The 13,829-nt window shown below is 41.3% G+C and overlaps 1 protein-coding gene across 1 annotated transcript in view; it reads left to right on the top strand.

Moving 5' to 3' along the window:
- Window positions 1–2,237: 2,237 nt before the first annotated feature.
- ITCH (itchy E3 ubiquitin protein ligase) overlaps window positions 2,238–13,829 on the top strand; it is a 42,557-nt gene continuing 30,965 nt past the window's right edge. Inside the window, exons 1-2 of the mRNA XM_018085683.2 lie at window positions 2,238–2,266; window positions 12,380–12,470. Coding sequence (XP_017941172.1) covers window positions 12,401–12,470 — 70 coding nt within the window. The 5' untranslated portion in view covers window positions 2,238–2,266; window positions 12,380–12,400. The remainder of the gene's footprint in view (window positions 2,267–12,379; window positions 12,471–13,829) is intronic.

Raw genomic sequence — 13,829 nt, 5'->3', positions numbered from 1 at the left:
GCACTGCTGGTTGGTGTTCAACAGCACCAGTGTTTTCTGCAGAGTTGTTTTTCTGTCCAGCTGCCCCCAGCCTTTACTGGTGTGTGGGTTTATTCCTCCCCAGGTGCAGAACTTCATGGAATTTTTGTTCCACCAGCATATTTGCTGAGAGTGAGCTTGGTCCCATTGTCCAGGTCATAAATGGAGAAGTTAAACTGCAATACCAGGAGTGTGGAAATTCATTCACAGGAGTTGAGGGACCTTTTTGCTTTACTGTGGCACAGTGTGGGCTTCACTGAGCCCAAACATGACTTCAGAGATTCATTAGAAAGATTAGTTTTGATGAATGATTTTCTCTACAGCATAGAATGAAAAGCAAGTTTGTTTCAGTTGTTCAGCACCTCTGTGGATGCTGAATACTGCTGGAAATTTATCCTCCTTGTTAAAAGAAATATTTATGCTTACATACAGTCCTCAGTTACTGCATTTCCTCCCACGTGAAACAGGTAGTTCTGTGGTCCAGCTCATCACTTAGGCCTCAGAAACACAGTCTGTTACCCTGGTTGATGACACAAATACTCTGTGCTTTGACAGACTTTTTTTTTTTACCTACAGCACTCATCATTCAAGTTAAATATATGCTTTAAATGCAATCTTCATCTATTTGACTAAAAAGACTGTGATTTTTTTCCCTTAGTTTTAACTGCTGTGGTCATGTCTTTCTAGCAGTTTTGTAGAAACAATTTTCTAGCCTTGATTTTGTGCAGAAGGAGGGACAAAGCAGATCTGTCCCAGTGATGGAGAGTGGGAAATTTGGGGGTTTCCTTTTTAGAATTTTATAAAGGAAAATATGCTGAGAAAAAATCTCCTCTGGAACTGTGAAATGAAGTGAAATGTGCAGGTCTTGAAGTGACTGAGTCCCATGGTCACATGTGAAAATAGTCCTGTCCACACTGGGGGAATGAAAGGAGGAGAAGGGCAGTAATGCACAAGAGAGAGCTCGAATCAGTGGATGGAACTGGGACCTGTGGAGGTTTCCTCAGGGCCAGAGTGCAGAGAGGACTAGGGCAAGGGAAACAGGGAATGCATCTTCATTAGTGTTTTAATTGTAATTCATACAAGGAGTGCGAATCCACTGGTTGTTCTCACAGACTGCACTTGGATTTGGCTTGTGCCATGAGCTTGGGTCAAGGAAGCTGAGCTGCTTTGGGATTAAACTAAACTGGAGGCTGTGGTGCTGCTGGTGTGGGACTGAGGACTCAGAGCAGAGCTGGTCCAAACTAGAGCTCCAGAAATGTGTTTGTTCCCTGTGGGTATTGGGTCTGCCTGGCCCCACTCCTGGTACTTCCCTGCTCGTGGATGTGGGCACAGCTCCAGCAAATCCGATTAGGGGAGGTGTGGGGAGAGTTCAGAGACCCTCACCACTGGGAAAAGGCTGTTACCACTGTAAGAGAAGCTGTAACAAAAACCAGGTCTGCTACAGTGTTTCTGAAAGGTGTGGGCAAGGAGTTTTTAGGATGATTACAATACAAGAGGTGAAAATGGGTCTGTAAGAAAAAAGGGATCTGTTTTGGCAAGTAATTCCCTCAGTACACTTAGGAGCCCTCAGACAGTGCAATGAGCTGATACAAGCTAAAGGGTAATAGTCTTATTGTGAAATGCAACTTTTAGAAAGGAATTATTTTAATTTTCTGTGAATGTGTACAATATGAACAATTGTTGAAAATGAAGAAGCACTGAAGGTCTTCAAGAAGAAATTAAACAAAACAGAAAGAAACCCAAATTGATAAAAAGGGAAGCATTTATATGGATTGTTATTAATAAAAGGCACAGAGGAACATTCATCTGAAGGTGTTAAAGGAATAGCTGTTGCATTTACTAAATCCAGAATTATTTTTGGAAGACAACTGGAGAATGCTTCCAAAGGAGTTAGCTTGGGAACTCTTCTCAGTCTTTCAACTGAGAGCCCTATGAAATGAATGTACAAACGTGTAGTGGAAAAATTACTGCACTTCTGTGAATTAAATCATGTAACAAAATAGATCTTGTTTGGTTTGTTTGTTTTAACTTTTAGATTTGTCCTGTGGTTTTAGCAAAGTAGTTTGAGATATGGTTTTATGAAGTAAACAGTCTCTTATCAAATGGAAGCTGCTGGTGATTGAACTGGATTGGAAGGCGTCCCTTAGGTTGGAAAAGGTTGTCTTTGGAGTTCACCTCTTTGCTCACTCCTTTTCCACGTTATTGCAAATACCAAGAGGAATGACATTTCTAAGGACTGCATCTCTAGGTAACTATATTTTAGCTTTCCTGTTCAATATGTTTTGTTTCTTTTGCTAGGTTTCAGCAGCAGTGTGGCCCAGAGATGTGTAAGGGCAGACATGCTAAGGATGGAAGGCATTGTGCACCTTTATGCCCTAGGAGAATAGGATATATGTTTGTGCAAAGCCTCAGAGCCACTCTCTTTGTTGGCATTGTATCTGGAAACATGAGCATCTAGTAAGATGCCTTTATTATAACTTGTATTTTGCTCCTAGTTGAGTGTACTGAAAGTTAGAGACACTGACATTGATGTTAGCCCTGTTTTGGGGGTTGTTGGACGGGATGATCTCCAGAGGCCCTTTCCAACCCAAATGTGTGATTCTATTAAAAAAAAAAAGTGTGGGAGAGGAAATTGGAAACCAATTCCTAGAAGTGTGTTCTTGTTTTAAGATACCCTTGTCTCCTCCTGTGCTCTTTCAGTAACACATTTTCACTTACATTATTTTCAGATCGTTTTTAGGCAGTGTTTTGCTTAAATGCACAGCATAAGGAGAACAGAAATACATGGGAAGGGTCTGAGAGATGAAAGGATAAATGCTGCCTGGCAGTTGTTTAGACTGTGCAGAAATGCCTGAGAATAAAACCAAACACACTTTTCTCATCCTGGGTGAATTTTCTCACAAGGCTTTGTACCACCACTTCAAAGTCAGTGCCTGCTCAGTGTATTTTGTCTCCTTAATTTCCTGGGCATTTCATAACAGGCAAAATTTTGGGGGTTTTTTTGGTGTATTTTTATCTTTTCAAGTTTTCATCGTGTGTTTTACGTGAAATAACTTTTGATCCTTGAATATCTTTGTTTTAAATATGGAAATGTTAATTTCCTGACTATTTCTCCTAACTCATTGCATTGCAAGAAAATTGTTAAAACTGCAAAAAGAGGAGTAAAAGGAGGGTAATATAAATTATCTCTTCCCAGCAATCATGAGTTAATAGATTACAAGTACGAAAATTGCTTAAGGGGGGGGGAAATAACTTAAACTTTTGATGTGATATTTTTGATCTGGGTGATCACATTAAGATTATATTGTTGCCCTAATTAAAAATTAATTGAATAACATGAATAAGTAGCTTATAGCTTGTGGATTTATGTGACTGTCTCCCTCACTACTGTGTCACACAGCTGAAGCAGTGATAAGCAGAGGCCTCCAGAAAAATTCTTTCCTTCCCTTTCCCATAGCAACAGGCAGGAAGGGACTTTGGGTAAAGTTCTCAAGATTCCTTTGCATGCTGTCATGGTAAGGTCTAAAATAACCTGTTGCCAACACCACCATGAATATTTGACTGAGGTGCTCAAGGCTGGGATTTGTGCTTTGTAGGAGCATTAAATGCTTTTGGATACCTGCTCAGCTCCCTGTCAGCTCACAGTTTAACAGTACCTGCTCACAACTGTCTGGCCACACTGTCTGCTTTTCCCTGCAGAAAATTGTCTTCCAAGGTTTCCACTGAAAAAAAATGTTGTTTATGCTTTCTAGGTGCTTTCTTTATAGAAACCTGGAAATAAAACAATTGGGGCTTTTTTAGAAGTGTAGTATAAAAGGGTTTGTTGCTTGTCAGGGCTCTCTCACTACAGGCCTGCCCATTACATTGCTTCAAGTTGTCTTTTTCCCTCTCTGAGGAAGGATGTCCCTGAAGTTATAGCACAGATTATTTTTTTAACCTGTATTTCCAAAAGGTCCATTTGGGACATGGGTCACAGTGCAAGGAAGTGGGAGAATTAAGAGGGAGGGCTGGCATTAATTTCTACAGGACATGAGAGTTCTAATTGCTAGAACTTGATGCCTTTATTTTGTTAGAGGTCTATAGTAACAGTCTAATGACAGGAATGTGTAAGGTCAGGGGAACTTTGGTGTTTGGAGATGCTAAAAGGGTATTTCCCCATGGTGTTCACACCTTAGGGCTCCCTTACTCCAGCAGGAAAAGGCAACCAACAGTGAGTTAGAACTCTTGACCTACAGGGTCAGCTCCCAGAAGAGGGGGACTAGAAAAGAGTTTTGTTCATTGTGAACTAGATAAAAGAGCACAGACCTGTGTAACTGAGCTATTACCTTGTGAGTGTGTTGCCAGCCTGGGATAACACCTGGAAACTTTCAGCCATATCTGGTTTCTTGAATGAAAAGCAAAGTCTTACCTTGCTACCTGCAAAGCAACTGCTTCCCTTGCAGTCCACATATTGTAACTTTGTGCTGGTCGTGAACTCCCCCTGGAAATTTTCCTGAAATCTCATCACAAAAGATGAAACATAGTTCTGAGTCAGTGCAGTATTGTGTTGAAGCTGTATGATTACAAAAGATTTTTTAAAGGAATTTTTAAGGCCAAAATGAGTTTCCAAAAGCAGTGGTTTGTAAAATGCAGGAGTTAATCCGGTTAATGTCCAGTTAATACCAGTAAATCCAGCAATTTAAAGATGTGTTTAAGGTTGTGGTAGTTAAATTATTTCAGTTTCACTGTCTTCTCCTTTGTCTTCTCAACATTGGTTTAATTCTCTGTCCTGGGGGTTACCAGGCATGTCGAGTTTAATTGATCTTGTTTTCCAATGGTGGTATTTAAGAACCAGCCATTTCAAGGATTGCTCTGTTTCAAAGATTACAGCAGTGAACCAGTTTTAGCTTAGTGGTTTGCATATATGAATTGTTGTCCTCTTTGAAATGGATTGTACCATGAGAAGGAAATGGCTGAAACAAAAATAGACCATCTCTTTGTTTTCACAAATGGTTTTAATTATCCTGTGCAGCTCTGCAGTGGCTGCTCTTGCCAGGCTTTTTGGAATCAAGGCATATGATGTTCGTGTACACTTTTGTCTTTTTTCCCCCCTCTTAAAAGTTAGTAGAAGTTAACATCCTCCTAGTTAGAGAGGAAATTCAGTGGAAAGGCAGCTAAGTTGGTGGCAATGCCTGTTTGGTCCCTTTTGTCCTGCCTGCCACAGTTTTAGCCAAAGAACAGCCTCTGGTTGGGAATTACTGATGTACCACTGAAAGAGGGAAAAACTGTCAAATTACGTGGTTTTTTTCTTTGAATTTTGTGTGTTGCAGTTCTGTTTCTTTACATGTCTTTTCCCCAGTTCTTTTGTTCAGTCAAATGCTGCCTGTGTGTACCAAAAAGTCAGATGAACTCTTTCTGCTGAGGTGCAGGTTTTACAAGGAGGCTTCTCGCTACAGAGAAATGCTAATGACTGAATTCTCTATAATTTTGATATAAGTCTTCAGTTTGAGAGGCCTGAAGACAGTTTAATTTGGATTGCAGGCAGTGTTGGAAGCATTTTGCTCTCCTCTGAAGTTGATGGACCAGTTTTTCTAACCAAGGAACGCTGGTGATCCCAGGTATTGAGGGAAGAGTTACAGTGTGAATATCACTGAGTGTCTGGCCACAACATTTCCAGCCTTACTCTGCCTTTCCTTGGGCAATGTCTTTGTTTTGACAGGCAGGTTAAATGTTTTTCAGCATTGCCATCTTAGAAACTTTGGATTCTAAGTGTTCAGTTTGGATTCTAATGTTCAGTTCTCTTTTGAAGTGGTAGATATTTAGGAAAAACAAGGAATCAGCACTCAAGATTACTGTTGCATAAATAATTGTTTCTAAAAAAGGTGTCTGAGGCTGCTAGTGTTTAGTTCCTTAGTCTTTGCTGCTGTAATTTAAAATCTGTTGGTGACACAGTCCTTTTTTGCTGCCTTTGTGGGATACCCATGTGCTGTCACACATCACCATTCACGTAGCATCGAGGTCACAGGGAACTGATAAAACAAAACCCAGTGTGAGACTTCACAGGAAGGGACTGTGGTACTGACTCTTCAGATCTCACACTGATTGTACTCACTCACTCTCATTCTCCCACACATTTCATTTACTCCTCTCTCACAGCCCTGTGCTCTCAGACCCCAGGACATTTCCATGTGTTTAGCTGGGATAGCCAGTGTCACTTGTGTGCTCCATGGAGGATGGAACTAATGGGATCTGTCGCTGTTTATTGTGCTCTGGCTTCCTGTTGGTGACAACAAACTACTTCATAGACAGATATTTTATATCCTTTGGGAGTCAAGAGCTGTTTTTTGCTAGTCCTTTGCTCTAGAATCTGGCTTAGTTCAGCCCCCATAAATCTTCAGTGAGGGCTAATGGTGGTTGTTTTTTCCTTATTTGGAATATCCGTATCTCTAAAGCTACAGTATGTTTTCCTGTTGGGCTGACAGGAAAAGGAATGACATATGTGATGTGACATAACCCTGCTGGCAATTTACTCTTTGAAGCACAGGCTGTTTTGCTGGCCAGGCATCTGCTGAAGTCTTATCAGAGCGAAGGCATCCTGGCCTTGACACAAACACTCCTCAGTTTTATTCCTGCAAGGAGTGTCTTTTGTTATCAGTCAAAGCCATTTTAGCCTCTGTTTTGCTGATTTTAGACACACATTTCCATTTCTTCTTTGTTCATCTCAATGGAACATCTCCATTACATTCTCTACAAGGTGTGTTTGCTCATAGCAGAAAAAGATTCAATAAATTCAGTTCTAGAGAACAGATTCAGATAATCTCACTTGTAGAATTAGACCTGTTGATTTAGAAGGGCTGTGACTTCTGACTGATACATCACTGTGCTTTGAAAGGGTGCAGAAATGATCCTCTGTAAAGAGATGTAAAAAAAAAAAAAGTGATTCCTGTGTTGAGCCAGAAGTACAGCGGATTGTATATGCTGTATACATGGATCAGATATGGAAAAAAATCAAAGGACCCAATTTGAAGACACATAATGGGTGAAGTTTCTGCTGCAGTGTCAAGAATTTCTCATTAGCAAGTCCAGTGTAGAAACGGGACAGGAGTTGGGCACCTCCTTTCCTTTGTTTTGTGGTTTATATATATTGCTTTTCCCTCCTTGCAGCCTCTGAAGGTCATGTCACTTGGTTTGCTTCCCAAACTGATTCAGTTGTATTTCCCACAAATACATTTTTAGCCAGTGTATTGAACTGGCTCCAGTGTTATCTCTGGGCTGGGATCTCCCTGGCTGTTCCCAGTGCAGCTGTACCTGGATAACCTGAGTGTGGGGCTGCAGGGAGCTGTGCTTGTGCTGCCTCTGCCTGGGGAGACAGGACCACACAGCTCAGAACTCCAAGCCAGGGTCATATTTGTTCAAAAATGGGCATTTTCAATGTCAGCAGTTGTGATACAGCACAGGCTGCTTGGATTTTCCAGCCTCCCCAGTAAATGGGGGTAGTGCTGCTCTCACAGCAACACCAAAGGAGCCAGGCTGCACTTTGTGTTAAACCCTCTCTGTTCCATCCCTTATATAAATATCCCTTGATGCAAACCTCAGGATTGCTTCCCTTTCCAACCTGTACTCAACACTCATAATCTGTGTCTATTCTTTTCTCCCTGGTTGATTACTCAGCAGTCTCTGCCTTTCTGTCTGTCTTTTGATTTGTTTGGGCAAACCTGACCATGGCCTAAAAACTTATTTTAAGGGGGGGAAAAAGTGTAAACCACTAAAACCAGCTTTGTCAAACCACATTTTACTTTAAAGATGAAAGTTGAACAGTTAAAGTAACTGCAAATTTGCTAAGCAAGTAAGTTGCCAAACTTGCTGTCTCTGCCTGGGCTCTGTGTATTTACAGCTAACATTAAAGAGAAAAACCCTTTTCCACAATATGCATGTCTTCAGTTAAAAAGAGGCTTCAGTGTTTTGGGGGAAGGAGAGAAAGCATTTCTCTAATTTCTCACACATAAAGTCCACGTATTTATCACATACCCGTTGGTGTTACATCTTACATGCAGTTTTGTAAACAAAACTTAGTATATTTTATGCTCTTTCCAGAAGTCTCTATTCCTGTTACATAGTGAGGTTTTCAAAACCATTGATAAAATTACCAGGTGTGTGAAAGAAATCTTCTCATTATGCAATTTTTTGTCTCTATTATTGAAGCAGCAAATGCACTTTGAATTAGAACACCTGTAAAGAGCAGTTGAGCCTGTTCTTAAAAGTAATTACTAAACATAAGGCTCACAGCAGCCAACAATGTGCAATTATTTCAGTATTTTTTGAATTATAAAGAGCATGTGCCAACATATTTTCAAAGCTGAGGGTGTAATACATAGTCAGAGGGTTTCATTCTCACCTACGTCTTCGATTCTTTTAAATAAATATAAAACAAAATTCCTGTGACACTAAGTCAGTTCTTTACCAGATGAATTCCATCACTGGTATAAAGTCAGATAAATTGGTGTGACACTGAAGATCTCTCAAGCCTTTGATAGCATTTTTCTTCTGTTTATAGTCCCTGATTTTTTGGGGTGAGAAGCTCCTTCCAAGCTCCTGGGATTGAAATGCCCCAGCAGCTGGAGCAGGGTGGCCCAGCAGCATCCCCACTGCCCAGGGGAGCTGCTGGGAATGCTCCAGGGGGGGTTCAGACAATGCCAAAAGGATGCTTGGTCTGAGTTTCCTACTGTGAGGCAGATTTATTTAAAGCAACTTTGTTCCAACCTGCCTGAGTACCAGCAATGGCAGAGGCAATTATGAAGCTGAGCATAATTTATCTAACAATTTACATGTTAGAGTAGGATGTTATAAAGCTAAACCTCCTGGGGAGTAGGTATGGAGCCACTGAAGAGGTTCAGGCAACCATTTGAGTGGTTTATTTTTAACAGCAAGATATTATTGCTGACCTGTGTCTCCTTATATGCCAAAGAGTTTGTCTGGTTCATTTCTGAGAAAATTATACTTGTGTGATCGTGCTCTGAATATCCATTGCACTGCCCTGCTCTGTCACAGCTGTCAAACCTTTCAGCTTTCATGTTCCTAAATTTCAGATTCTGGTGGGTTTCTTGGAAGTGGGTAGCAGCATCTGGGAGAAAAATGACAGTAGGAGTTCACTATAATTTAAAACAAAGCCAGAACAACGAAAAAACCCCAAAGCAAACCCAAACCACACCAAATCCCTAAATATCCACGAAGATGTGTGTAATTTTCTACTGCAGAAAAAAAATGTGCATTCTCAGTTGTTTGAAATTATAGTTTCAACCTGTGAAAGTACTTGTTGCATTACACTGAATTTATAAAGACATTTGCTTTTCACAGAATCCTAAATATTGTTTGTATTGTAATAAAACTAAATGGAATTACTTTAATAATGATTGAGGAGTATATGTTTTCTTATTTTGTGCTGAAGTTTACAAGTAGCCCTAGGCTGGTTTTGGGTTGAAATCATCTGCAGTGTTACCATTAAAAATAAGCTGTTAATACAGTAGTTTCTTGCACACAAATTAAATCCGTTTGGTGTATTTGTTATATAAACAAAGAGAAGTAAAATGCTAAACTTTAAGTTTAATTAAATACAGAAATCAGCTAGATGTGTGTGACTGGTGGGGTTATTGCCTTTTGCACTCTTTGTGCTTCTTTCGAAGTCTAGTTCAATAATCGCCATGGATTCTTATTTGGCTAATTAATCTATTGTAGCTTTGTTTCCTAAGAAAATGAAGTGTATGTAATTCCACCTGCAAGTCCTGCTCTCTTCTTCCACTTTTCCTGTGTGTCCCACTGCAGACTTCCTTACTTACTGATCCATTCCAGCTAGGAGTTGATGGAGGTGACTTGTGAAAGCTGTGGGTAGAGTATGTCCAGGCATGGTAGGGAAGGGACTGGAATTAGTGCCCAGCTGAGAGAAAAGCTGCTGTGGGTGTTCAGTGATTATTCCTGGCTGGAAGCCTGGCATGGAACAGCTTCCACTTGTGGAGCCTTTTTCAGCTGGCACTTGAGGGGAGTAGAAGAGGCATTGGAGTCAAGGTATTGGAAAACATGGAAAGAGAAACGGGGCTGTTGAAGTGCAGGGCACTTTGTAAATTGCTGCTTCTTCCTCTGGAACTCTCCTTTTTCCTGGCTGATTAATGGATCTTGCTTTAACTGGATTTTTAGCAAGCGTGCCAAAAAACTAAGGCTCTTCAGTTTTATTGTTCAAAAATAATTAGAAACTTTCTGGCAGCTGAGAGAACTTAAACAATGTGTAATGTAGTTTCATGGGTTTAGAAATATTGGGAGGCAGTAGATGCCTGGGATTTTCCTTAAGCCAGTCGTTGGTGAAGGCTGTGTCTCCTGGCACTCACTTGTACATCCACACGTGTTAACTTAGGAGGTGGCTGCAGGACACTCATTTCAGAAGGGATTAAGCTGCTGGATTTTTCTGCACATTCTCAATGAAAATGCTCAAGTGTTCCTAGAATCATTTCAATAAGTGTATTTGCAGGTTAGAAATGAAAGTTACCCTTCCCATGTGCTTCTGAATGACTGTTGTGAGGTGTAAATGCTTATTGTATGAGTTCAGTGATAACAGGTGTGTTCTGTGCAGTGTTATTGCTCCAGGTGGGAAATAGCAGCTCTTCTGAAAATCTGAACTCCTCCAGACTATTTCAGTGTTGGTCTAGATGTGATCTGATTGTTCTCCTGAAATGTAAAAGATACCCAGGGTGTTTGGTAGAACCAGTCACAGGATCAGAGTTAAGAATTGTCTTCTAAATGTTTTAAATTTAGGCTACTTTTTAAATACTTCTATTAAAAGCCTTTTCACTCTAGCACAATTTAGATTTGTGTGATTCACATCTGAAATTTAGTAATTGAACTATTAACACCAAATACTACTGAAGTGAATGGTTAGTACTGGTTTTGGTGGTGTCACGTTCTGCAGTGGGGAACACTGGCATCAGCACGTTGTAGGATGCAAGAGCTTCCCATTTCACCACTTCCAAATACCCATGGAATTACCAATTTCACTGCAACTGTCACAGTATACAGACTTTTGCTTCAAATTGCAGCCTGTAAAAAGAAAGTTGCCGTATTCAGATCTGGTCTCCTGGTACAAATTCTTGTTTGCTTGGCCCAGAGAGGCTGGGTGTGCCCGAGGTGAGATAAACTGCTGGTGGTGTTATCAGCTGGTCAGGTCACACACACAGCCTTCTGAGTCCAGGCAGAGAGAGCAGCAGCTGAAGCCAACACGTTCCTGTCCTTGTGGGGGTCATGCTGTGTGCAGAGAGTGCCCTGAGAGCCAGCACGTGCTGCACAGAGGGGCAGGGATGCTTTGCAGTGGGTTATGAGCAGTGTGGAAATGTCCCAAAGGAGGGAGCACGGCAGGACAGGCAGGGATGGAGTTGTATCCAGCAGGCAAGTTGGAGTCTTCAATAATCCATTTGTTATCCACTGATTTATGTGCTGTAGAGTCTTATATCTAGTTCAGCTGGGAGGGGATGTTGAGCTGAAAAGGTGTTGTAAAAATGGAGACAGGAATATCTGGATATTCCAAAGGGGTGCCTGTTCTTAATATAACAGCACACCACTTCACTTCTGTTGGTTGATATGGAAGCTCTGTAATGTATATTGTATATTGTCCACTTCCTCCCCCTGCCCCCAGAACCAAACACTGAGTTGAGTTCAAAGGGTAGGAGGGACATGTGCTGCCTCCTGGGTGGGAGGATCAGGCCAGCCCAGGTGGGAGGGTTGGGGTGTGTTAGCTGTAGGAACTGAAGGTTGTGTTGCCCTCTTTCTAAAGGGATGTATTTCCTTCTCTAGTTGACTGCTTTGTAGAGTTACAGCCCATCTGTAGACTTGGTCTGACCAGGGGAAAACAAAAAAACATACAAAAGCAGGTAGCTCTAAATTTGAAATTCACTTTTTAATTTAATAATTTATTTTCAGTCTTTTTGCTGTACTTGTGGATTGTGGGTTGGTTTGTTTGTTTTGTTGTGTTTTTTTAAAAAAAACCCAAGTAATACTTGTCATGGGAAGATAAACTTACCCAGGAGTTACGACATCAAAACAGGCAGGTGTTCCAGACATGAGAGGTACAGCAAACTTAGCAATTAGAACATCATTGACTCAGTTAATTGGCACACTGAAGTGACAAAATCAAAAGACCTCTTTTGCCTTGGACCTGAGCAGTTACAGGTTGTGTAATAGAGACTGAGCCTTTTGCAAAGCATATTCTGCACTTTGGGGGAGTGGAAAGGAGCTGGACAGACAAGTGTGGTTTTGCTTGCAGAATAACGTATCTACAGGTGAAAAACCAGATTAACCTTTGATTTTCTGAGGATTGAAATGTTTATCTTCTCTCTCCATCTAGATTCAAGATCCAGCCCATATTATGGCTGGCAGTGGGTCCAGATCAGGACCAGCCAGTGGGTTGTCCATGAAATCACAGCTCCAGATCACTGGTAAGCCTTTTGAAATTACATATCTTTTCTGGTTAGAAATGTGGAAGTGTTTTTCCCACAATTAACCAGAGGTTATGATGATGTATTTTGGGAAGTTTTGAGTTGTACAAAGCCCGAGAGAAGTCACACAATGCAATTGATGGTGTTATGCCATCATTACTTGGTAGAAATAGAGCTCTGTTATTTAGGATTTTATCTTAAATGCATTTTGAAATGATATGTTTTTGTGTAAAATAGAAAAAGGAAGGAATAATTCTTTTTGAATGCTGTTTAGTAAATGGTTCAGAGCACTCCTCTTGGAAATGGAATAATGCATTATGATACTGCTTACACTTACTGAAACCTGGCAGAATATCAAATCTGACACTTTCTCCTGACACTCTTCTCACATCTCTAGCTAAGTGAACCTGCACTGCTGTTCATTAAATTTGACTTATTGCTTCTCCCTTGTTACATGTTTTTATGGCCACCATTGCCAAGGAGCTTTAAGAAAGGTGTTGGTGAGAGTATCACTGTAATTGAGCCCCTGTGGATTGTTTGGGAATGGGTTTACATGACATGCTTTGTTTTTTGTAATGCCTCACCGACAGAGCAGCTGTTGAAATGGAATTACCAAGGTTCCTCACTTCTGCTCTCTGGCAGATTTAGCTGAAGCATTAAAGCTGAATGGGAGATCTGGGGGGATGTGCAGGTCTGTGTTGAGAAGCATCAAGAGTAAACTTGGCACCCTCAGCGTGGAAGACCTGTGGAAATCAGAGAAATCCTGTCCCTGCAGGTTGATGTTGGAGAGAAATTACAGGAGGTTTGGAAGGAGGTCCATCCTCCACACAGGGGTGGAGAGCAGAGCCAAGGATTGAAGTGGTGGTTGATGCCTCAGGCTTTCTCCAGTACAGGCCTGGGACTCACATAAAGACAGGGAAGTGGAATGAATGCCTCAGTGTTTGGAATTGAGACTACTGAGATATTTGAGCAGTTCTGAATTTCTGTAGAAGTTCAACCACAGTCTGCAGCCAACTACTGCCTGTGCAAGCAGGTGTTCCCTGCCCTCTGCCCTGCCCTCAACTCCCCCTCCTGCTGCCCTCCGTGGTTTTGAATGAACTTTCAGAGTGTCTGGGGAAGAACAAACCTTCAAAGTAGGGACAAATCTGCTGATTTCTGCTGCCTCCAGGAAGGTCTTGAGATAATTAGTGGTGTTGAGGCAGAGGTGCTGGAAGCAGGAGGGGAAGGGATGGGGAGCTGTTTGTGAAAATGAAGGAGTTAATGTCTGTGAGGTGTCTGTAATACACAAAGAGTTTCCCTTGGGAGCAGCTCCGAGCAGTTTATACTAAGCTACTTCTGTAAATCTCTAAAGGAGCACAG

Source organism: Manacus vitellinus, unplaced genomic scaffold, assembly GCF_001715985.3.
Source record: "Manacus vitellinus isolate BGI_N305 unplaced genomic scaffold, ASM171598v3 scaffold_85_pilon, whole genome shotgun sequence".
Lineage (NCBI taxonomy): Eukaryota > Metazoa > Chordata > Aves > Passeriformes > Pipridae > Manacus > Manacus vitellinus.
The sequence above is the reverse complement of the archived record's forward strand: the minus strand, read 5'-3'. Positions and strand labels throughout refer to the sequence as shown.